At 39.4% G+C, this 24,631-nt stretch overlaps 3 protein-coding genes across 3 annotated transcripts; 2 read left to right on the top strand and 1 right to left on the bottom strand.

The window, feature by feature from the left end:
- Positions 1-1,092: 1,092 nt before the first annotated feature.
- Positions 1,093-10,513, top strand: LOC309716132 (uncharacterized protein). Its single transcript, XM_082549762.1, has 10 exons — positions 1,093-1,099; positions 2,285-2,324; positions 2,510-2,570; positions 4,101-4,185; positions 4,360-4,417; positions 4,754-5,074; positions 5,410-5,676; positions 6,026-6,292; positions 6,851-6,982; positions 9,044-10,513. Exons 2-10 carry the CDS (start codon positions 2,297-2,299, stop codon positions 9,142-9,144), a joined length of 1,320 nt encoding a protein of 439 aa, XP_082405888.1. The 5' UTR covers positions 1,093-1,099; positions 2,285-2,296; the 3' UTR covers positions 9,145-10,513.
- Positions 10,514-12,652: 2,139 nt separating this feature from the next.
- LOC309715002 (uncharacterized protein) lies at positions 12,653-13,877 on the bottom strand. Its single transcript, XM_082547768.1, has 3 exons — positions 13,532-13,877; positions 13,328-13,445; positions 12,653-13,196 (listed from the first exon to the last, which is right to left on the bottom strand). The coding sequence occupies exons 1-3, from the start codon at positions 13,637-13,639 to the stop codon at positions 13,036-13,038; spliced, it is 387 nt and encodes a 128-aa protein (XP_082403894.1). The 5' UTR covers positions 13,640-13,877; the 3' UTR covers positions 12,653-13,035.
- Positions 13,878-16,442: 2,565 nt separating this feature from the next.
- LOC309715031 (uncharacterized protein) lies at positions 16,443-19,923 on the top strand. Its single transcript, XM_082547827.1, has 7 exons — positions 16,443-16,778; positions 17,018-17,075; positions 17,331-17,651; positions 18,055-18,321; positions 18,701-18,961; positions 19,385-19,474; positions 19,751-19,923. Exons 1-7 carry the CDS (start codon positions 16,659-16,661, stop codon positions 19,828-19,830), a joined length of 1,197 nt encoding a protein of 398 aa, XP_082403953.1. The 5' UTR covers positions 16,443-16,658; the 3' UTR covers positions 19,831-19,923.
- The last annotated feature ends 4,708 nt before the right edge of the window (positions 19,924-24,631 follow it).

Raw genomic sequence — 24,631 nt, forward strand, 5'->3', positions numbered from 1 at the left:
AAGCTAGGCGAGTGGCTCCAGCAGATCCCGGGAATAACATCGGAGATCTCTGTCCAGAAGAGCGCAGTCCTGGGAACAGCTAAGATACTGTGCAGGACCCTCAATCTCCCAGGCCTCTGGTAGAGGACCTGAGCTTGAAGGATAAACCGCCCGCAGGGGCGTGCTGGGTGTTTTTATATATATATATATAACATATAGAGAAGTCAGCAGTATGAATATTGTGCAAAAGAAATGGCATTTATGTGCAATATGGAGTGCATAAGTGTCGAAGTTTCGGTAAGTGACAGTGAAGTGTCTATGTTAGTGGTCAATGTTGAGCAGTCTGATGCCCTGATAGAAAAAGCTGTCCCTCAGTCTGCTGGTTCAGGACCGGACACTATCATACATCCTGCTGGACTGAAGTAGTTTGAACAGTGTGTGACTGGGGTGACTGGAGTCTTTGAGGATCCTCCCCGCTTTCCTCAGGCACCGCTTCCTGTAGATGTGCTGGAGGGAGGGAAGCTCACCTCCAATTACTGTATCTTTGCTCCACTCTCTGGAGAGCTTTGAAGTTGTAGGCAGTGCTGTTGCCATACCAGGTGGTGATGGATCCAGTGCAATAAAATGCAGAACACCTGCAAGATCTTGTTTAATTGTGATTGTAAAGGCTATTACTGCAGTAATTGTTTTGTAAATTTGAGTGGATAGTTGTATATTTGTACCTCAATCCATGTTTTCCTATTTACAACCATATGTGAGAGATCAGATTTGTAAATGTGTAAACAAATATCGAAATTTAAACAGAGATTTGTGAAAGCTTTGTAAATGTGTAAAATGTTCTCAAATATAAACGTAAATGTGTTGACTCTGATGCATGCATAGAAATGAATGATTTACAACTGACATGTGTTCTTCTCAAAGCACTGAAAAGACCGAAAACTCCTGAGTTACAGCTTCTTTTAACAGACTGTCTGTTAATATTAACCCTGGGATGAAGCATTACAGGCTCACCACCAGGTGGCGCCAGTACCAGTGATTTTAGCCACCAGCTGCCTAGTATACTGCAAGTGCTAGTTGCATACATATAAAGCAGACTTACATGGAGAGACACATGTATGCTGTAAGTACATGTTTATGTCATTTTTTAGTCTAAGTATAGTGTAGCTTTGTAAAAACTGAAATGTTATTGTTAATACAACAACTATGCTAGCTCGGTTTATTCTTCAGCTATCAAACCCATACACCAAGTGACAGAAATGAGCTAACTGGTGGGTTCAGCACCAGAGTGATGCACCTGAAACTAATAGTAACCTTACAGCAGTGTGTTGGAGATACTTTGAGTTAGTTTTGAGCCAAGCTGGCTTTGGCTTATCATAAAACTACATCACCATCTATCTGTCTGTCTAAGATAGATAAAAAAAAAATAGAGTTGGCTTTTTAACTTGATTTATTTTAACTCAGTCTTGGAGAGTGAGATGGCTGAGGAATGGGGAATTGCACTGGTACTAGTTTTTACGAACATGAGTGATTTACAGTGGATGAGCCATACCATGAAGAGAAAGGAAAGTGTTGAAGCTAGGTTAATAAGAGAGAAAGTGACGAGTGAGCAGCAGTATAGCTTAATGCCAAGAAAGAGTGCTACTGATACAGTGTTTGTTTTCAGGGTGTTGATGGACAAGTATAGAGACGATCAGAAGGAGCTTCACTGTGTCTTTGTGAAGTAATGTCTCCAAAGTATAAACCACTCTTAATACACGAACATTATTCTATTACTTTTATACCAGATCATTTAACTAACCTTAATATATTATAATCACATTTCTCTCCCTGCAGTTTATATGATATTGTACCCCTCTCTCTCACACTTTGTGTGGGTGTACTTTCTTTGTATCTTTAAATATAAACTTCAATCAGTCAGTGCATCTGCAACAAATTTAAAATGGAAAGAGCTGTGGTTTTAACCTAACATAGTTTTAGCATCCCACATTAGGGTGTCAACCGATACTTGCTGTAGACCATGTTGATGAGTTCACAGGACGTGAGAATAAAATCCTTTTAAAGGCATATAGTGCTTCATTGGTATGTTTACAGAGATTCAGAGAAGCATGCGGTATCACAGTCAGTCTAGTGAGAGTAGAACATGGGATTATCTGTGTTGGGTGTCTTGATGAATTAACTTATCTAAACTTTTGTGATGCTATAGTAATATAATGGGACATTTCCATGATTTAAAGGAACCCTCAATGCTGTCTTTTTGCATATATTGCAAAACACACCTTAAAAGATTCTCTTCTATTATCAACAGTTTAACCCCGAGATGATTTTCTGGGCTACACTTAGTAACTGTAAGTAAAGATACTCTTTCCATCCACATAGCAGCTCAAACATGACTAGTGATACTCTAATTTGTCTAACTACTGCATTTACATGTTTGTATAAGTAAAGACAAGTATAATGAGACACTTAATTGCTTGAGTAAGACTAACATGACTTTAAATACATGCTTACTCATTTCTGTCCAAACCACAAGACAAACACAGCAGCCCAAAGCCCGTCATAACTGCCGCCACAGAGAAGAACTGCAGTTGCTGGTAAGTAATGCTAAACTTAATTCTAATCGGTGAAATTACTGTACTATAAAAACAATCTAAAAAATGTAAACATTGATTGATTGATTATGATTGTAAAAAATACTAGATAACACAAAAAATGTTATGAAACCCTTTTGATTGGTCACCATAGCTTTGGTGTCCACAGTTCAGACAAATATGTCATAAATAGTGCTGATGTGTTGACGACAACAGTAAAATTTAAGCTTAAAGTAGCAATTTGAAAACTGTTTTCACATGTAATTATTGCTGCAAAATATTCATTGATAGTTATAATTTGTTTGATCAGCCATATAACAATTAATATAACAATTAAAATGAGAGTTACTAGACTTGTTAAAGTAATGGGAAGTCTTATACTGTGAGTGCTTCCAACAAAAAAATGGTATTTTTAGAAAATATCTGACATACAGGTACAACCCACACATATGCACACAGAACTTTAACTAAACGTCGTACATCGTCTTGATGCATGCTCAATCATCCAAGTAAGTAAATCCCCAAAAGTTGATTCTGTTCATCTGGACGTAGTGTTTTCAGTGGGAGAAACGTTTGTCACTCATCCAAGTGACTTCTTTAGTCTCAGCTGACTGTAGGTTGCCCCAATCTTATAAACAGTACATTAGCATAATGACTGAAACCGGCACCACTGAAGGAAATTTCCACTGGGAGGTCATTGCCACTCTCAGCTTCGACCAAGTGTGTTTGCTTTTGGAACTGTATCTTAATTCCACCTATTTCACATACAAGGGTCAGTACTACAGGCAGAAACATGGGTGGGTCATGGGTTCCCCAGTTTCACCCATCGTGGCCAATTTGTACATGGAAGAAGTGGAAAAGAGGGCTTTGGTATCCTACCCTGGAATGTCCCAGGACATACCACAATTCATGGATAACATTAACTCGGTGGACCGACACATCAAATTCACCAGGGAGGATATGAAAATTGGCAGGTTAGCCTTCTTAGACTGTGAGATTTCCATCAGTAATGGGGGACATCTAAAAGCTGATGTGTACCGTAAACCTACGCATACGGATCAGTATTTAAGGTTTGACTCTCATCATCCACTGGAGCATAAAGTGGGTGTCATCAGGACGCTACAACATAGAGCCAACACCATCCCCACAGACACAGCGGCCAGGGAGGCAGAAGAACATCACATCAAGAAGGCCCTTAGTAAATGTGGTCATCCCACCTGGACATTTGTCAAAGCTGGTAAGACACCTAAAGAAAGCTCTAGCCAATCCAGGAGAGAAGGACAACTGCTGCCTAAGCAAAAACCCATAGTGATGTGTCAGGAGCATCAGAACAGCTGAGACGCATTTTTTCTAAACACCGTGCCTTGGTGGCTTTTAAACCCCACACACAAAAAATTGGTCCACCCCAAGGATCGGGTCCCCCGACCCAAACAGAGTAATGTAGTGTACCAAATGATTTTATATTTACAGTGAGTCTCGTGCTCTGGTTGTGATGAAGGCAAATAATGTCTTCCTCCATTTTCTTCATGAAAGGGAAAAAAGACCAGAAATATACCATCCAGGTGCCAGTGGTGAATTCACATGCCAGAGAGTAAGAAGACATCTTATTTTAAATATGGTGAGTGACTGTTGTCATGGCGACATTAGTTAAAAAGGAAAAAATGTCTAGTATGTCAGTAGTTGTTGCATTATTTTCCAAAGTAAGAACAGTTTCTATTGATTCATTGTGTAGATAATTCACACATTTGATAGTACACTACACATGCAAAATAATCTGATTCTGTCCAAACAGAAGATGATTTTGATCTACATCATCATCGCAACTCCAGCAATGACCGCTGTGCCACAAGGTACGCTTCAGCCAGTAAACAGTACCTAGAAGAACAAAATGAATCCATATTGTTAATCCACATTAAACATTTTAATGTTTTATCTTATTATTTGTTATTACTTAGATGATTTATTGTTTAGTCTGGTGAGAGAACATTTCTGTTTGATATAGTGCTGTACATCAGATAACGGTGCCATTAATAGTATTACTCAAGTTTCATACACATGAATTTTGTCAGTAACAATTAATTGGTTACATATATACAAAGTTTATGGTTTTCATTTATTTAGTGCAAATAAATGATAGTTATTAATTTCCCTCTTTGTATACATTTGTTTATTCATTTTCTTACCAGGGTCTTCAGAATGCAATCTAACTGAACCTGGACCCCAGACGTGTTTTGGAGTTTTAGGAGAACCACTCGTTTTTTACATACCTACTAAACCACATATGAAGACAAGCTTGAAAAAGAGTACAGAAAAAATTTTAACCTTAATAAATGATACATTAATTAGTCTCAATGAAAAATACAAGAATCGTACTATATTTTTCCCAAATGGAACATTGAAACTCGAAAAAGCAACAAAACATGACTCTGGAGAGTACAGCATGGAAACACACAGTTCTACTGACGGTGTGTTATTGCACACAGTTAACATCCATCTACATATACTCGGTAAGACCAACAACTTATTGACTTATTGAATAACATCTGTGTAATAACAATGTACATGTCAAAATGTGCTAAAAAAATGCTAAAACTGGAAATTTAAAAAGCAGGTAGTTACATGAACAGTTTGTATTTATCGTTGTTCGTATTGCTGGTTATATATTATAAGTGAGTTATAAAATTATCATTCATTTTATGCACACATTTTATATAAGTAAGCTATGAGTAAGCACTTACATAAAGCCTGTATTGATATGTATTTACACTCCTTAGAGTAGCAGTGAATGTCTTATTGCAGTTGATACTGTGTCTATATGTGACTATATGTTTGTTTTTTTCAGCTCCTGTGTCAGAACCAGCTGTTATGCAGATGTGTTTGTCACCAAAACAGATGACAGTCAGCTGTTTCTCTGAAGGAGAGGAAGTAGAGCTCATTTTGTCTTTGGATGATAAGTTGTTGATACAGCCTACAGCCAACAGTACAGAAAACAACAGCGTTTCAAATGTTACCATCAACTTACCTGGTCAGCTAATGGGAAACCTGACATGTGTTGCTCAAAACAATGCCAGCAGAAAACAAACTATCACCCACCTTACAAGCTGCACAGGTAGTGTGAAATATATGTAACAGAAATGAACATGTTAAATGTGTTGTAAAGCTAAAATATATCTTTGGATAATCAAAAACATTACTAACTTGTAAGTTGTTTTTTTTTTAAAAGCAGTATAGATCTGTTTTAGGATTTTGTTTTAAAAAAATATCTATGTTGACAAACTCTCCCAAAGATCACAAAAATTGCAAGATGCAGTTTTTTTTAACAATAATAATTTAGCAGGTACAAAGAGAAACAGAGTGTCTGTAGATATCGACCACTGCAGAGCTGACAGTGGATGTTAAATTGCAGTTTGTATTGCATCCATATGTGACTATATGTTGACTATATGTTTGTCTTTCAGCTCCTGTGTCAGAACCAGCTGTTTTGCAGATGTGTTTGTCACCACAACAGATGACAGTCAGCTGCTCCTCTGAAGGAGATGAAGTAGAGTTCACCTTGTTTTTGGATGATAACTTGTTGATAAAAACCCAACCCAGCATTGCAGAAAACCGCAACATTTCAAATGTTTCTATCAGTTTACATGGTCAGCTGCTGGGAAAGCTGATGTGTATCGTCCAAAACAATATAAGCAGAGAACAAACCATCATCCACCTTATAAGCTGCACAGGTAATATAAAAAAAATATTACGTTCTGTTATATTTAAATAGTGATTTATTTTATTATTTTATTTAGTATAGGTATTTATAGGAGTTTTTCTCATTTTAAATGATTTATTTTATTTATTTTAAATGCTGAAGCATAAATTGGAAGTACGTATGACTTGAAGACTCTTGGCTCTTGACGGAGCCGGTCGCACTTTCTCCTTCTCCCTCTCCCTTATCTTTCCTGCTTGGCTTCTCATGTCTGAGGTGTTTTTTCTGTTCTCAATCTGATCTCCCTGTTGGAGCGCAGTCTGGGGTTCTTTTTTCTCCTTGTCTTTCCTCATGTTGTGCATTTTGCATTGTTATACCCCTCTGACCTGTCTTCTCCATGTGATGTAGTGTAATGTATGTATGGTCGGAAGGGTAAGATGGCCCTGGCAAAGGTCGGCAGCCTTAACCCAATTTCCTTTGGGGTCAACCTTCGGGATCAATAAAGTTTTATTGAATTGAATTGAACATTGTAGCCCAGTAAACTATATTTACATTATTTCAGTAATTTCTTCTTAATGGTTTTAATTTCTAGGTAATATTTCTGACCACTGCATTGTGACTGTGGCTGTGGTAGTAAGCGCTGTTGCCATTCTACTCATTCTGGCTGTGTTTCTTGGTATCCGGAAATTCAAAAACACAACTGGCATTATGACTGTTAATGAAGGTAAGATTTTTATATTAAATGTGTTGTCTTTATCAATTTTGTCTCAATGATCACCACACAGAAGTATATGCTAAATTGTTATAAAACAGTTAGTGGCAATAATTTGTTGGACAAAAGGATATTTTTGTAGCGTTGTAGCAACTTCTGTACAGGACCACAATTGATTTCAACCCAAACAGTCAATATGTGATTGAAATGCTGACTTTCACCTTTAATTCAAAGAATTTTATAAAAGTTTTTCATTAAATATTTAGTAATATTTACCCCTCATTTGTAAAAGGCTGATGGGTTATTGTCTTCACCCTGTTAAGCAGATGGGCAGGCGGGACACCCAAGTTTGTGAATGTGATAATTTGAGAATAAAGAAACGTAGCAAATGTATCAAAAGTTAATTAAAGTCATATCTACAAAAAATCTTGGGTGAGTTCGAATCTCAGTGAAATAGACCTCAAAATCAGAGATCAAGTTTTCTGAAAATCTTGTGAATGTGCTTGTGAGAACAAAGCGACGTGGGATTTTGAAAGTGATATGATAGGCTTTTTTCTACGTGGACACTGAGGGTAACACTGGCCACCACCAGTATTTTTTTTTATTTCAGTCTCCAGTTTTCAAAGGAATAAAATTTTACTGGAGAAACTAACATGATCTAATTCAATCTTGCAGTATGACTGCCTACAACCCATAGAGCTTACAATGCTACTTTTTCTTTCCTTGTGTTGCCACAAGCCACGTGTTGCTAGTTTGCAGCTTATCAATTTAATTATGTATTTAATAGTTGAATCCCGGCAGAGATGGGGTTGCTTCATGATCATTCTACTTCTATCAGCAGTCACATCATCAGCAAGCATGATTGACCCATTTGCCCATAACATTACTTTCTTTTCTTTTTTTTCTTTTTTTTTCTTTTTTTTTTTTGCCTGTCCCGTTTGGCTCTTTTGCCATCAGAATTATTGTCTAAAGGCAAAGAAAGATGCCCAACGGATTTACTTTACCAAGTTGACCATCCCAGCCTTGCTGTAATGGTCCATTTGATTCACCTTTTATTGTTTATTTTATTTTCACTTGCTGAATACGGGACAGACTTGGCTGGGGGAAAGAAGGGGAGAAAGAGAAACAGCTGAGAAGAGGGACGGGGGAGAAGGGCAAAAAACAAAAACCAACAGAATGGGCAGAAAAAGAAAATGCATATATCGATCACCTGGATCACCTGTTGAGAAAGAAAAAAGAAAACAAGCAGAAGTAAACAAGAGTAATAGAATAAATAACATCACAATGATATATGGGAATATGACAGTAAATACTAAATATTAAACATTATTGTGCAGCACGTAAGATCAACAGCACACAGTGTGCTTTGGGGTAGGAGCCAAAAAGGGTGTAGTTTGTACACATAACATTACTTTCACCTAGTAATACAGTCTGGTATCCTTGGGCTCATGAGCGATTTCACTCCTTTTCCATACTTTTCTCCTCCCTTCTGATACAAGTTAATATTGGTTTCATCTGTCCAGAAAATTTATTTCAGAAATGTGCAGGCTCTTTTTAGATCAAGCCTCACCTTACTCTGCTGGAGTGTAACTATTGGTTTGCAGCTTGTAATGAACTTGTTATGTTGTCCATTTCCACCCCGAAAGGTACTTTACTTTTTGGGCACTCTTCCTTATACTCACATTTAAAATGTACAGCAAAAAGCTTCAATTACAAATTTAGAGCTTTTGTATGATTTTAGATATGATGTCGGCTTCATTTTTCAGGAAATAAAAAGGAAACAGAACTTGGCCTTAATGCAGCTTGTTAATCAATTGTCTAAATATCCAGTTTTGAGCCTCTGAAATTGAGGGTCTATTTTTTTAAGCCTTGAATTAAAGCCAATTAAAACTGAAGTCTTTCCTTCAATCACACGTATTTGTTTTATTTGAAATCCACTGTGGTGATGTACAGAGCAAAAAATACAAATATTGTGTCATTGTGAATCTTTGTGAAAACTTTCTTGTTTTCAATGTACAACATCAGCATCTTTTGATTACACAAGACACAGTTTTCTGTTTCTACTTCTTTCAGATGAAGCTGAAGAGGACGTTGTCTACTCAGATATTAGACTGAAGCAGCTTGCAAGAGAATCAAGAGAAACACCACCTATTTCAAATCAAGATGAAAGTTAACGTTCTCCTAAACAGTCTGACATTCTGAAACCTAAACCCTAACATGTTGACTTTCAGTCAACTGTCTAATAAAACTATGGCACTTTAGCAATTCCATCTTTGCAGTGAACGTGAAGGTAAACATATTTAACAAGTACTCACTGGATTATTAATTTTGAAGGAAACATAAAGGGGGGGAAAGTTATTTAGAAGGCATTTGATATACATGAAATACTTATTTATACTTATTTATAAATGCTTTATATTTGAACTACATTTTATTTGACATAATTTAAATAAACTACATCAACCTTGTAAAGGTTCTAACCAACATTTAACCTTGGAGATTAAATAAAAGGCTTTGATCAGTGATGGTGCTTTCCTTGTGTTGTGTTAAGCAGACGTGGGCTGTTCATTTTGTTTGAGATAAAAACATCAGGGCTACTTTTTCCTGTGTTGTCATGACATTAAAACCACAAACTATATCCTGTTTTCACTGAGCTGCTAAACCTCTAAACCATGTGACATTACCTAAGCTTCACAGTTGTCAGTGAGAAAGGGGGAAAAAACTGTATTATGCATAAAACACTGGCTTGTTTGTTCACAGCTGTTGATCATAGTAGAGAATTAAGAGATCAATTTTTTTGAAGACGTTTTACCTCTCATCAGGTGGAAAGTCCCAGTCCCTAGTAGGGGCTATCCCTTAGGAGGTGATCATTGACCCACTATTAATCATCTGCGACATGACATTAGCCATAGTGTGTAAAAAGGCGTGGGCCATTACCATCAGAGGTTTTGGATGAAACCACTGAAAGACCTTTACCCTATCTTGTGACCTATTGAGGGATCTCAGGACTGCATTGTGGGTAGCTGACAGTTGGTGTCATAAGCTGCTCACTCTGTTCAAAGGTGGTCGTTCACAGTGGACATAGATGGTCTATTTAGCTCCTCTTTCAAACCAACCATCTGTCTTTTCAGTCCAAAATATGAACATTGGTATCCCTGAAAGAGTGACTTTGTCCTTTAGGTGCAGAGGTACAGCTGAGTCTTGACCTGTCGTGGTGGCTCTTCTATGTTGTGTCACGTATTTGTCGAGTGGCTATGCGGCTTCTCCAATGTAGAGTTCTCTGTACTGCACAGCATATGCTTTGTTGCTCGGCTTGTGTTTTGGATGACTGAGAACCAACAGAGACATCAAGCAATACAAAAACATGAAGGGCACAAACTCCCCTGCAGGCAGTTCTTCTAAGCAGTATTTTAATATAGTTTCAGTATATTGTGTAAGGTGACATAAATCCATCAATAATTTATGTTATATGCTTGACATGTATGAAAAAGTCAGTAAGTGGACTTTGTGAGACACGTATAACTGTGTGCGTTTGGTCGGCAACCTGGTGATGCAATTAAAATTTTGTTGTATTTTCAAATGCAATGATAATAAATGCTTTGAAGCTTGTTGACCAACATTTAGATTTCCAGTAATATTTGTACAATAGTACAATAAAATCTGTGCTCTCCTCATGTTTTACATAAATCTGTCTCAAAGTGTTACATTTATTCTCTGTATGTATCTCAGCCATACAAACCATTACGTTTAAGTCAAGCATAATGTAGAAAGGGACAACGCTATAATAACCTTGCATTCCTTTACGTGTATTAGTTGGTGATTAGTGATAATTCTTGTGATGATCTAGTAAAAGCTGTAGCCTTTAGTAGTAAATGTAAAAACGCATAGTATCAGCACTCATCACATGGTGGAGCCAAAGTTTTTACAGTTAACTAAAAGCAATAAAATGCAGAGCACGTGATCTGCAAGATCTTGTGAAATTCACTAAGATTTAAAAGTTTGATTTGTAAACGTGGAGACAAATCTGTAACTATGTGCACAGAAAGGTGTTATTTATAAGACAATGAATGTTTTTCTGAAACTGCTGAGAATAAAGACAAGCCATCAGTTGCAACTTGCCCATTCATTATACTGGCTCTCAGTTTTACATATGAGTTTTGCTTCACTCAAATGTTTATACATAAATGTGTGTGAACAGACTTTTCTTAATCTCTTGACATAAATCCGGTTCGTGCTGTCTGCCACGCAGTACTTCAGAACATTCAGACATTAGTGTGTCTGTAGCAGAGTCACTGAAAAAGGAAAGAGTTGTGGCTTTAATGTAATGTGGTTTTCACACCAGGATGTTAACTGATACTTCCTTTTGCTTCTTTTCCACAAACTTTTGTGATGCAGACTATAGTGATAAATGTACATTGCAGGACATAAAAAAACAAAGTAAACAGTTGACATTAATCTTGTGAGTGATGAAGAGCACAGGTTCAGGCTGTCTGCCACGCTGTGGCAGTGACTTAAGCCTATTTTAAGACATCAGCTACCTTGTGCAGTTGGTGTCAGGCAGTCACAGGCACACATACTACATGGGATAAATGATATGATATGCAATTTTTGTGTTTTCATAAGTATCTATTACAGTATCTTTGTTTAAAAACAATAAACAAAATTCTCCATCATTATATTCTTAACAGAACTGAAGCAGGAGTATCTAGAGGGTTCAGTATCTAACAGGCAGCCATAGTGATTACCTGACAGCTGCTTACTGGGTGAACAGGTCTGCTGGTAATGCAGTTAATATGAGACTTGGCCTGCATCATTTTGACCAACCGTCGATGGACCAACTGTTCGTGGACTTTAGCTCAACTTTCAACACTGTCATGCCAGACACCCTTTACTAGAAGTTCACCCAAGTTAGTGTGTCCACCTCCACACATCATCATTACTTGCCGCCAGGGGTTTTTTTTTCCCCCGCTGCTCCTCTTCCTCTACACTAATGACTGCACCTCAGGACAACCATCTGTGAAACTCCTGTAGTTGACGGATGATACCACCATCATCGATCTGATCCAGAACAGCAACGAGTCTGCATACAGGCAGGAGGTGCAGTCAGAACCACCGGAAGCTTAACCTGTACAAGACTGTGGAGATAATATTATATTATTATTATTATTATCCTAGGTTGCGGTTATGGCTGTTAAGGTCTTAGTTCTTAGGTTTTGTCAAAAGGTTTCGCTGTGTTCCATGTTGTGTCCACTCTGTGCCTTTCTGTCCCACGTTTCAGGTCTCTGTGTTCTGTCTCCCTGGTCTCTATCAAGTTTACATGTCTAGAGTTCAATCAGTGTGTTTCCTGTTTTACTTTGAAGGTCCATGTCTCATGTCAGTGTTTCTAGTTTTGCTTCCCTTGTCTCGTCCAGTCTAATTACTCCCAGCTGTGCTTTCCTTCTGTGTCTCATTTTCCTCGTTATACCTCGGTGTATTTAAGCCCCATGTTTCTGTTTGTCAGTGCCTGCCAAGTTTGTTTTGTATATTCAAGTTTAGTTTTTCTTGTGTCCAGCATTAAAGCTGCCATTTTGAGTTTAAGTTTTGCCTCTGTGTTGAGTCTGTATTTTGGGTCCTTTTCTGCCTCCCTGCACACAGACCTTGACAGATCCACCTTTTCACTGAGTTTCAAGTAGTGATGGGCAGATGAAGCCCCATGAAGCACTGAAGCTTTTCATCCAATTGGTTCACCCCAACGCGAAGCTTCATGAAGCTTCATTTGCTCTAGCAGGACACCTACTGGACGTAAAAATAATAGCTGGCATGAATTTGAAGAGTGTGGCATTTTGCACACAGCCTGTAAATGTCAACAACAAAAGGAGTGTGTAAAACATGTATATTGTAGTGATGGCAGTATACTGTGTATATTTATAGTGGCAGTATGGGAAATGATTATTTGGAAATGCTTGAAATGGAAATGATCATTTACTGTGAGGTGAGGTGTGGTTGGGGTGTGGACAGTAGTTGTGCTTTTGTAACGTTGAGGTATGGACAGCAGTCCTGCCTGTTCACATTTTATTCTGTAAAAACTAAATTTTCACTGCTTTTATGACCTTTTTAGTGGGGAGAACATAGCTAGGATTTAATGATTTAACAAATCTTTTGAATCCTTTGTCCTCCACAATGCTAAATGGCTGGGAGTCCTCAATCACCATGCTGACCAGGTCTTCATCTATTTGAGATTGTTCTCCTGAGGAAAGACAATAAAGATAAAGCACAAATATAAATATCACACACGTAACTTATAACAGTTGTATAATATTGTTATATCATTTAGTAACATTACTGCATCCTATATTATCATTGCATTTGATGGCTCACCTGGTCTTGCTCCACGATCGGTGTCCCCCTTATTCTCATGCAAAGCTCTGTAGTGCCTAAGCATGGATGAGGTGTTGTTGTTATATCCCAGCTCCCTGGCACATAGCAAACACTTCACCTTGTACAAAAGTCAAGACAGCTCAACATAAATTGTATTGCACCATCAGTATCATGAAAATACATCTTCTGTAGAAATTTACATACCTTGTTGGGAGGAATAAGATCAAAATGTTCCCACACAGGGGAGGACATCCTCCTCTTCTTAGCTGGCTCCATTCTCTCCTGACTTTCCTCACTCTCATAAACCTCCATACGGTCTCCAAACTCTCACTAACCGCAACTCTCCATCAAACACCCACATTTTTGAATGAAGTCTGAGGGGTTTATATCGCTGTCATATCTCGCGGCAAAGTTCGAACCACTTCATGAACCAGTCACGTGGTACAGCCGGGCAGCGAGGCTTCGGACGTCATCATTTTCAGCTCCTCCCATAAATGAAGCAAGCCTCGATACGCGCTTCGCGGAAACGCCCCCTCCATTACTCGACACACGCTCCGAAGCCTCGATACAGAACGTCCCATCACTAGTTTCAAGTGGTCTTCATATACTGTATACCCTAGGCCCAGCAGAGTTTGTACTTCTAGCAAGTTCAACCTGCCACAAGAGCTGTTGGCCATCTTGTACACTGCCATCATCCAGTCTGTCCTGTGCACATTAATCATTGTCTGGTTCAGTTAAGTCCTGACACAGGACAGGGCCAGACTGCAACAGACAACCAGGTCTGCAGAGAGATCACCAGTCCTGATCTGTACACGTCCAGGGTTAGGAAACAGGAAGAAAACATCTGCAGACCTCTCATATCCTGGACATAAACTGTTCAAATTCTTCAAGCTGCCACTCTGTGAAATAACCCACTGTTATCATTCACGTCCTACTCACATACAAGTTGCACTACTCAATTTGTACTATTAAGATGAATATCTAAGGTTCATCCAAAGTTGCACTATTTGTCATTTATGCCCAATTTATAGTTTGTTATAGTTTGTCAATATCCTGGCATCTGGTAGGAGATATTGGTTCATGAAATCAATAATAGTGTGAAACAGCTTTGTTCCAGAGGCAATAAGGCTGCTAAACTCACTGTAACATTCACAAAATAAGCCATCTTTTATACATATTTATTTTTAATCTTTCCTTGTGTTTATTTCTTTGTGTTGTGTGGTCTCCATGTTGCTCAGATCCTGGCCCTGAGAAACACAATTTTGTCCCAGTGTATTTGAAATATGATTGGAATTGGAAAGGCAACATGCAACTCCAACAATCTCCATGAGTGTACGTGAAAATCTTCAGCAAAGTATTGATTAGTAGCTTTAACACTCAAAAGTGCAACAGAAATGCGCCTTGGAATGTTAGCCTTTTGAAGTGACATGGTTTTTTTTCTTTTTAGATAGAATTGTATTAATCCCTTGGGTCGGTTCCTCTGGGAAATTTAGTAATTTTGTACCAGATCATTTAGCTAGTTTTAAGGTGCTGTAATCACATTGCTTTTGAATTTATTTCATCTAATATATCTGTGTGTGTGTTCTTTCTTTGTGTCTTAAAATAAACATGTTAGTCCCTCAAATGTTTATACATAAATGTGTTTGAACAGACTTTTCTCTATCTCTTGACATAAATCCTGAGATGAAGATCACAGATTTGTGCTGTCTGCCTTGGAACATACATGTTTGTGTGTCTGTAGCAGAGAAACTGAAAAAGGAAAGAGTTGTGACTTTAAACTAATGTGGTTTTCACACCAGGGTGTTAACTGATTTAACTGATACTTCCTTTTGCTTCTTTTCATAAATGTTTGTAATGCAGACTATAGTGATAAATGTACATTGCACGATATAGAAAAACTAAAAACATAAAATAAACAGTTGACATTAATCCTGAGATAAAGAGCACAGGTTCAGGCTGTCTGCCACGCTGTTCTTTAGTATATAGCACCAGGTCGTGGCATCAACAGTAAGTTAAGCCTATTTTAAGACATCCGCTACTCAGTGCAGTTTGTGTCAGGCAGGCACAGACAGACATACTTGATGAGATAAATGATATGATATTCAACTTTTAGGGGTTTACATAAGTATCTAGTGCTATATCTTTGTTTTAAAAGAACAAACAAACAAATAAAAAATCCTCAAAATAATATTCTTAACACAACTTGGAAAAGGAGTATCTGGACAGTTCAGAATATAACAGGGAGATATAGTGATAGATAGTTACACATTTCCATGATAAATAAGAAAGTGCACATAGTATGTTCATAGTGTCAATGCAGAGCTACACACCACGCCACTGCTTCATCCACGAATCTGTTTTGGTGTTTGGTTCAAACTGTATAAGGTCAGAGCAGCCTTTATGGACCTGAGAATCACCAAACGCTGCAACTCTGAAGTCATTTGTTGTGATTGTGTTTCTTTTTTGAGGAACTGATATAACAAGGGATGATTTAGTTGTACTTGCTGTTGAAGAGTTGAAAAACTCTGGAGGCTTTCAGGACTCTTAGTGTCAATTTGTCTGGTCCAGCCGCACGTGACACACACACACAAATGTTGGCATGCACCACCAGCTGTTCATAGCGAGCACTACAGGCTAATCGGATATTAAGAATTAAGTGGTTTATCTGCATTTTTTACATCCAGTTCTCATCTATTGCTCAGGTTATTGTGGCTCCTTGTCCTGGTACATGTAAATGAAAAGTACACAAAAAATAAGAATGAACATTTTTTAATAATATGAGAGAAAGGGTATAGCAAAGCATATTGTTAAATCAACATAAATATCAATTGAAATCAATGTAATGCTCAGTAACTGCATTCACAATAAGTCTAGTACTTCTAGTACTTTAGTTAAGTAAAGAGAGATTCTAACAATGAATTCAACATGATTCTTTTGATCAACATAGTTCAATTGGCAATTTGACTCTGATTGCCAATTATAAATGAATTCCCAGTGTCATAGGAATTACGCACGACTCCTCTGAGCTTGGATAGAGCTCTGAGTAACGTGAAAGAGGCGAAGATTGGGAGGAAGTGTTTTGAGTAAAGGAGTCTGGAAGGGAGTATGACAAATATGGAGTGAGATTTAAAACACGTAGACTGGAGGCTGATTGGCTTAAAGATGGAGGGCAGAGAGATTATTGGTACAGACCAGTGATGTCAGCAATGAGCTTGATAGTGTGACAAAGTGGAAGTGGTGAAAAGCAAATACTAGCCAGTGAACACTCAGGTAGTAGACAGATGTATAGTTACAGATCTTCCTTATTACGCATAAGCTTCATTAATACTCAATGCAAATAACTTCTTCCATCATTCTCGCCGCACAACTGAAAAACACAAGAGCGTATCACCCAGGTGCCAGTGAGGAATTCACAGGCAACAAACTGCAAAAGAGACATATTTTAAATGTGGTGAGTGACTTCTTTGACTGTTGTCATGGCATGTAAACAGTTGGCCTATATGCATGTATAAACTCCTGTTGATCTACTATGTAGATAATCCATACACACATAATCTATATTATCCAAGTGAAGTGTTTATTAAAGTGTCTATTTCTAGATACAACTGAATTTGGCTGTACACTACACATGCACAACACGAAATAATAAATGTCTTTGTTGTTTCTGATATTCTGATTCTGTCTCAACAGAAAATGATTTCGATCTACGTGATCACAGTAGCTTTGGCAGTGACTGCTGTGGGACAAAGTACGCATCAACCTTTTAATAAACTAAGCGCATATTTTGAAGTCATTCATAAAACAATTTTATTAAACAATGGAATAATGGAATTTTTGTCATTTTAGCTTATTATTTAATATGTGGTCTGGTGTTTTTAGGGATATAAGTTTTGTCAATAATGATAAACACAAATGTTTTATATACAGCAATTTCTATTTATTAAACAAATGACATTATTAATTTCTATTTTTGCATGTCTTTATTTATTCATTTTCTTACCAGGGTCTTCAGAATGCAATCTAACTGAACCTGGACCCCAGACGTGTTTTGGAGTTTTAGGAGAACCACTCGTTTTTTACATACCTACTAAACCACATATGAAGACAAGCTTGAAAAAGAGTACAGAAAAAATTTTAACCTTAATAAATGATACATTAATTAGTCTCAATGAAAAATACAAGGATCGTACTATATTTTTCCCAAATGGAACATTGAAACTCGAAAAAGCAACAAAACATGACTCTGGAGAGTACAGCATGGAAACACACAGTTCTACTGACGGTGTGTTATTGCACACAGTTAACATCCATCTACATATACTCGGTAAGACTAAAAACATATTCTCTTCAAATTTATGTGCAGTAACATAAAAACAAAATGTGTTACAGATCTAAAACCAGAAATTAAAAAAAAGAAAAATACATTTTATTCATCTTGAAAAAGGATGAAGGTGTTAAGCAGTGTGTGTCAGGTCCAAAATTCAAAACCTGTAGTTTGTTAGACAGTTTTTGCAAATACGTACATGAACAGAGTTTTCAGATTATGCTGATCATTGTTATTGCTGGTGGCTGTACATTATATGAGTTGTCAAATATTGATTTTTGTGCACACATTTCAAACACATGTGTACGCACTTATAAAGATTATATAGCAAGAGATGATCTGGCAGTTGATCTTGTGTTGCAACTGGTATGCCTCTGTAAGTGACTATATGTTTGTCTTTCAGCTCCTGTGTCAGAACCAGCTGTATCTCAGGTGTGTTTGTCACGCAAACAGATGACAGTCAGCTGTTTCTCTGAAGGAGATGAAGTAGAGCTCATTTTGTCTTTGGATGATAAGTTGTTGATACAGCCTACAGCCAACAGTACAGAAAACAACAGCGTTTCAAATGTTACCATCAACTTACCTGGTCAGCTGATGGGAAACCTGACATGTGTTGCTCAAAACAATGCCAGCAGAAAACAAACTATCACCCACCTTACAAGCTGTGCAGGTAGTGTTCTTTAATGTATTTTATCAAATTAAAAGTTAAGAAAGAAAATATCTTCAAAATTGAAAAACACGCTATATTTATTTTGTCATTTTGTTGAGCAAAATGTCTGAAGATTTTGCAAAATTTGCAATCTGCATTTTTTAAATACATTTTGTGGAGACCTATATGAACAAACTTCCTGGATTATATTCATAATGGATCTTGATATATATTCTTTCATGCAGTATTGCTGGTTATTTATTGTATTTTTTCAGACACATACATAATACCTAGTATCTACATGTATCTCTCATTTAGGTGTACATAGGCCTTACAGTTTGCAGTGCTGTCAGTGAATGTTATATTGCAACTGACACTGCTGACTATATTTGTCTTTCAGCTCTTGTGTCAAAACCAGCTGTATCTCAGGTCTGTTTGTCACCAGAACAAAAGACAGTCAGATTTTCCTCTGAAGGAGATGAAGTAGAGTTCATCTTGCTTTTAGATGATAACCTGTTGATAAAACCCAAGATTGCAGAAAACCACAGCATTTCAAATGTTACCATCAGCTTACATGGTGAACTGATGGGAAAGCTGATGTGTATCGTTCAAAACAATATAAGCAGAGAACAAACCATCATCCACCTTATAAGATGTGCAGGTAATATAAAAAAATGTTATACTTAAATATTCATTTACTTTATATTTTTAATTTTTTTTTTGTTTAGTTTATGTATTTATAGGCATTGTTCTAAATTAAGTTATTTATGTAATTAGAACAATGTTCTATAGACCAGTTACTTTACAGATACTGAAACATAAATTGCAAGTGGCTTGAGGCCTTGAGGCATTGAACAAACCGTCATCCACCTTATAAGCTGTACAGGTTTGTATTTCATGGAAATATAAAAAGTTTTTATCTATAGCTTCCACCTGTATGGATAGGTTGGCTTTCAGAAATTTAACAGTCTGCTGTATTAAAAGCAAGGACAAATCTAGTACAGCAAATTGTTGTAACTCTTTATGTACCATCCAGCATTTACATGATCTCAACTCTTAAAGCATTCATATTTGATTTTTCTAGGTACAAATTCTCCAGTTTCTGTGGTGATTGTGGTTGTACTAACAAGTGTTGCCGCTCTACTTCTCACTTTACTTTTTACTGTTAATAAAGGTAAGAGATGTTATCTCATGTCTTTATTTGTCTCTCTGAATTCTGAAAATTAACAAAAACTTTGTCAAATCAGTATGTATGCACATATACAGTATATTAAACATTAAAGAAAGTAATATAGTAAAGCAGGAAAATTATGTTTGATGAATTATTTCTGTTACATCACTACTGTGCGGTATGATACTTTAACACTTGGACTGTTTTTACAAGCTTTTAATGCATCATTAACATGATGTGACGACACCACATTTACATTTCTGTTGTTACTTCTTTCAGATGTTACTGTAAATAACATTTTTTACTCCAAAATTGTATATGAAGAAAACATCACTCACACAAAGGCCACAGCCAGATGAGGGAGTCAGTCTGAGGGCTTTCTTATTTGGAGGAAACAGTGCGAACCACCACGCCACCATGCTGCGCCCATACATTATTACTTATTTACAAGTCTGCACATTTATAATTTTTATTCTTTTAATAATGTTTTACAATTTTGCTTGGTAGTGTATGTTTTGATGTGTATGATAAAATATAATTCATATGAGACATCCTTGGATATTAAAACAAGGCTCTGGTCAGCAGTGTTGGTGCTTTGCTTACATTGTGTTTTGTTTAGGAAATGTGAGCCGTGCCTCAAGCATCACAGCTACTCTTCACAATGTGACCTTAGAAACCACAAACTATATCCTGTTTTCACTGAGCTGCTAAACCACCACTGCTGTAGCTGCACAGAGGTCAGTGTGTAACTACAGAATCGGTATCATGCATAACAATGGCTTGTTTGTTCATTATTACAAATCATAGTAGATGATCCATAATAATAAATGCTCACTCATTCTTATGAAGCAACAATAAGAAAAACATGAAGGGCACACGAGGCAGCTGGCAATGAATTTACACATTATCCTGTTTCATTGTAGAAAGAACTCTAATTGACTAAGTAACATTTTAATTAAAATATTTTATGTGACACAAATGCAGCACTGATAGGAATGTTTGTTGGTTGTTTTATCCATAAACGTTATTACAACAAAAGCAAGCATAACAGATAAGAGAAATAATGCTGCATTTTACTTAATGCACAAGTTGATTTTTCTTTCTTTTTTACATTTTCTTTATTTGTATTACTTTATCATTATCAATTGGTCTGTGACAATCTGTAATGTTGGCTAGTACAGGGAAAGAACAGTGCTCGAAAAGCTCCCGGCCCAGACGGTGTGTCTCCTGCCACCCTCAGACACTGTGCAAACGAGCTGGCCCCAGTGTTTTCTGGCATTTTCAACTCCTCACTGCAGGCATGTCATGTGCCTGCCTGCTTCAAGTCCTCTACCATAATCCCTGTCCCCAAGAAACCTAGGATCACTGGACTAAATGACTACAGACCCGTGGCTCTGACATCTGTGGTCATGAAGTCTTTTGAGCGCCTGGTTCTCTCCTATCTCAAGACCCTCACGGCCCCCCTCCTGGACCCCCTGCAGTTTGCATACAGAGCCAACAGGTCTGTAGATGACGCCATCAACATGGCCCTACACTTCATCCTGCAGCATCTGGACCCTTCTCACCCTGGACACAGTCTGTTTGACCTGCTCCCCTCAGGCAGGAGGCTCCGGTCCATTCGCACCAGAACCGCTCGCCATAAGAACAGTTTCTTCCCCTCTGCTGTTGGACACACGAACAATAACCGTATGACTGTTCCCACCACTAACACATGACCCTACGCTGTGTTCACTGCATCATTCCATGTTTGGCACTGATCACCACCTGCACTCATGTATATATCATGTATATATCTATCTATCTACTTAGCACTTTTAATTCTTATTCTCATTTTTATTTTCATGTCTATTTAAGCTTAATTTATAACAGTATGTTTGCACTGAAGCACCGCAGCAATTTCCTAATGTTGTAAACCCGCTCAACATTTGGCAATAAAACCCTTTCTGATTCTGATTCTGAGACAAGACGAAGCTTGATTTGCATTTAATGCAGTGATCAGCACTGACCACATGATGGGGCCAAAAGCATTTCTATTAACTAACAGTGTGAAAGTTTCATATTAGATACAAACAGTAATGATAAACTGACAGTGTGTTTTACATTTGCCTGTTTTTTCCATCTTTAGTGCAACATGGCCTTAAATACATTTGGGTAAAGTGTGCTGTTCCTGTAAAAAATAGATATTCTAGTTGATAACTATTTTTTTAAAGGCTTAAATGGCATCAACCATCAGTGACAGCTCTTCATGTCAGTTTTTTTTTTCCAGTGGAGTAAAATATTTACCACATTTTTTTTTCTTTCAAGTTCATGAAGGAAAACTGTCATCTGTCACTTGTCGGGTTGAAGGAAGTAACTGAGAAAGAAAATGGACAGGACGGCAGAGTTTAATGGGTGAAAATTTAGCGTACATAATTTCTTCAAACTCACTCTCACATCATTATTTACACCACAGAACACTACAGTTGAAACCACATCCTTTTATTCCCCAGATGTTAAGTCATCTTGTCTATATTGAGCCAGCACTCTCTTTTTTTTTGGTTGTTCATTTCTTTGTTTTGTCCAGGTTTTCTTAATATAGTTTTTCATTTTCTTCAATACACGTACATTTTCTCACTTCTCATGTATATCAGAGTATCCCTCAGTACTTTTCTGTTTTTTCATGTGTTTAAATGTAAAATACAATTTACAAAACTATTATATTTCATTCACACTCATCTGTACATTCCATGAAGTGACCTAGTCTGCAAAAAATCAGCATCTCCCTTAAATTCTTTGTACCTGTTGACTGAGAATTCAACATATCTGCCATGGAAAAGGATTAGAAGATTGAATTAGAAGATTTTTTATTTACTTTTTACAAAGACATTTTCTGAGGATAAGCAAAACATTGCAATGCATTGGGGGGTTCTCGTTCTCGCTAACGTCCAGCATGATTTCTACCAGCTTCCACTGGCTGAGACAGAGGTGAAGGATGGGGTTTTGTCACTTCTCAAGCTTCCACTGATTCAAGACCGGCTAATTGGACTGTAGCTTATAGAAAAAAACAAAACAAGCCAACAAATAAGCAATGTCAAGAAAAATGTCAAGAACCGAAGTTCAACACACACAAGCTGGACCCAGGAGCAGAACACACACACAGCGGTACGAGAGAAAAAATAAACTTTATTATAACTGAGAGTGTCCCGGGAGAGTAGAAGGGAGAGAACGCACGGAACCAGAGAAACCGAGGGACCGGGAGAAGAATCGCGCAGGAAACGCCGAGAGCGGGACCGTGGGAGGGATGATAGCGGGGCCAAGGGAACCGGAGGGAGGGGTGAGGGTCCGTGGGGAGAAGCTCCAGAAAGGGCGAGGGGGCTGGGGCTGATTGTGATCCAAATTCCGGACAGGCAGGTGGACAGGCTGGTGGCTCAAACACGCCGAGCTGTGATCGCTGAAGGACGACTACGGACTGGCGTGGAGCAGCAGGCTGGGCAGGATTAAATGGTCCACCTGGTGATCGCCTGGGATGGGATGCAGGTGTGGAGTCAGCGGCCACGCCCACGGGAGTGGGCATCCCATCAGCACCTCAGACGCCGGGCCGCGGACCATGACAGTACCCCCCCCTCAAGAGTCGCCCCCAGGCGACAGGCCGGGACCCCGCCTGCGGAGAGAAGCATGGAAAGCAGAGATGAGGCGAGGGTCCAGAACGAAGGAGCGCGGGACCCAGAGGCGGTCCTCGGGGCCGTACCCCTCCCAATCCACGAGATACTGCCAGCCGCGCCCGCGCCGGCGCGCATCCAGGATACGCCGGACCGCATAGGCCGGATGGCCGCCGATGAGCCGGGCGGGAGGAGGGGGCGCGGAAGGAGGGCACAGGGGGCTGAGGCGGACTGGTTTAAGCTGAGACACATGGAACGTGGGGTGCACACGCCGGGAGGCTGGAAGCCGAAGCCTGACCGCCACCGGGTTGACGACTCGGCCCACCTCGTATGGCCCGATGAAACGGGGAGCTAGTTTGCGGGACGTGCCCCGGAGTGGGATGTTCCCAGCAGCCAACCAAACCTTCTGTCCCGGCTGGTAGTCAGGGGCTGGGGCGCGGCGACGATCGGCGTAGTGCGCATGCCGTTCCTTCGCACGCAGGAGGGCGCTGCGAACGCTGCGCCATACACGTTGGCAGCGCCGAAGGTGGTGTGGAGCCGACGGGACGGAGAGAGTCAAGTCCTCTTCAGGGAAGAGCGGAGGCTGATATCCGAGAGACGCCTCGAAAGGTGATAGACCGGTGGAGGACGAGGTTAGAGTGTTGTGGGCGTACTCCACCCAGGGCAGGTAGGTAACCCAAGAGGAGGGGTTTTGACTGGCCACGCACCGTAGCATAGTCTCCAGTTCTTGATTGAGACGTTCAGTCTGTCCGTTGGATTGCGGGTGGAAGCCGGAGCTTAGGTTAACCTTGGCGCCGAGAGCGGAACAGAAGGTCTTCCACACCTGTGAGGTGAACTGGGGACCTCGATCGGAGACAATTTCCAAGGGGATTCCGTGGAGCCTGAACACATTAGCAACCAACGACTGGGCAGTCTCAGCGGCTGAGGGCAGCTTGGCTAGCGGGATGAAGTGAGCGGCCTTGGAAAACCGATCTACAACGGTGAGAATGACACGCTTTCCGGACGAGGCAGGGAGACCGGTAACAAAGTCGAGGGAGATGTGAGACCAGGGCCGGTGGGGTGTAGTGAGCGGGTGGAGCTGGCCTGCGGGGCGCTGGGTGGATGACTTATTACGGGCGCAGACGGCACAGGCAGACACATAGTCCCTCACGTCCCTTATTAGCGTTTTCCACCAAAAATGTTTCTTGAGGAGGTGCGTCGTTCTGTTCACGCCTGGGTGGCACGTGAATCGTGCTGTGTGGATCCAGTGGATGACAGCTCCACGGGCGGCAGCAGGAACGAAGCGCCGTCCGGGTGGTCCGGTCCCTGGATCGGGGTCTCCCGGGAGAGCTCGGCGAATGGTCTCCTCTATCTCCCAGGTGAGGGCGCCCACCACGCAGGTGGCGGGTAGGATGGTGGCGGGGGGAGTCGCTTCGCTGTCGGAGGAGTACTGACGGGAGAGTGCATCGGGCTTGGTGTTCCGCGATCCTGGACGATAGGAGAGCGTGAAGTTGAAGCGGGCGAAGAATAGGGACCAGCGAGC

This window comes from Aulonocara stuartgranti (genome assembly GCF_965226115.1).
Source record: "Aulonocara stuartgranti genome assembly, chromosome: 10".
In the NCBI taxonomy this organism is placed as follows: domain Eukaryota; kingdom Metazoa; phylum Chordata; class Actinopteri; order Cichliformes; family Cichlidae; genus Aulonocara; species Aulonocara stuartgranti.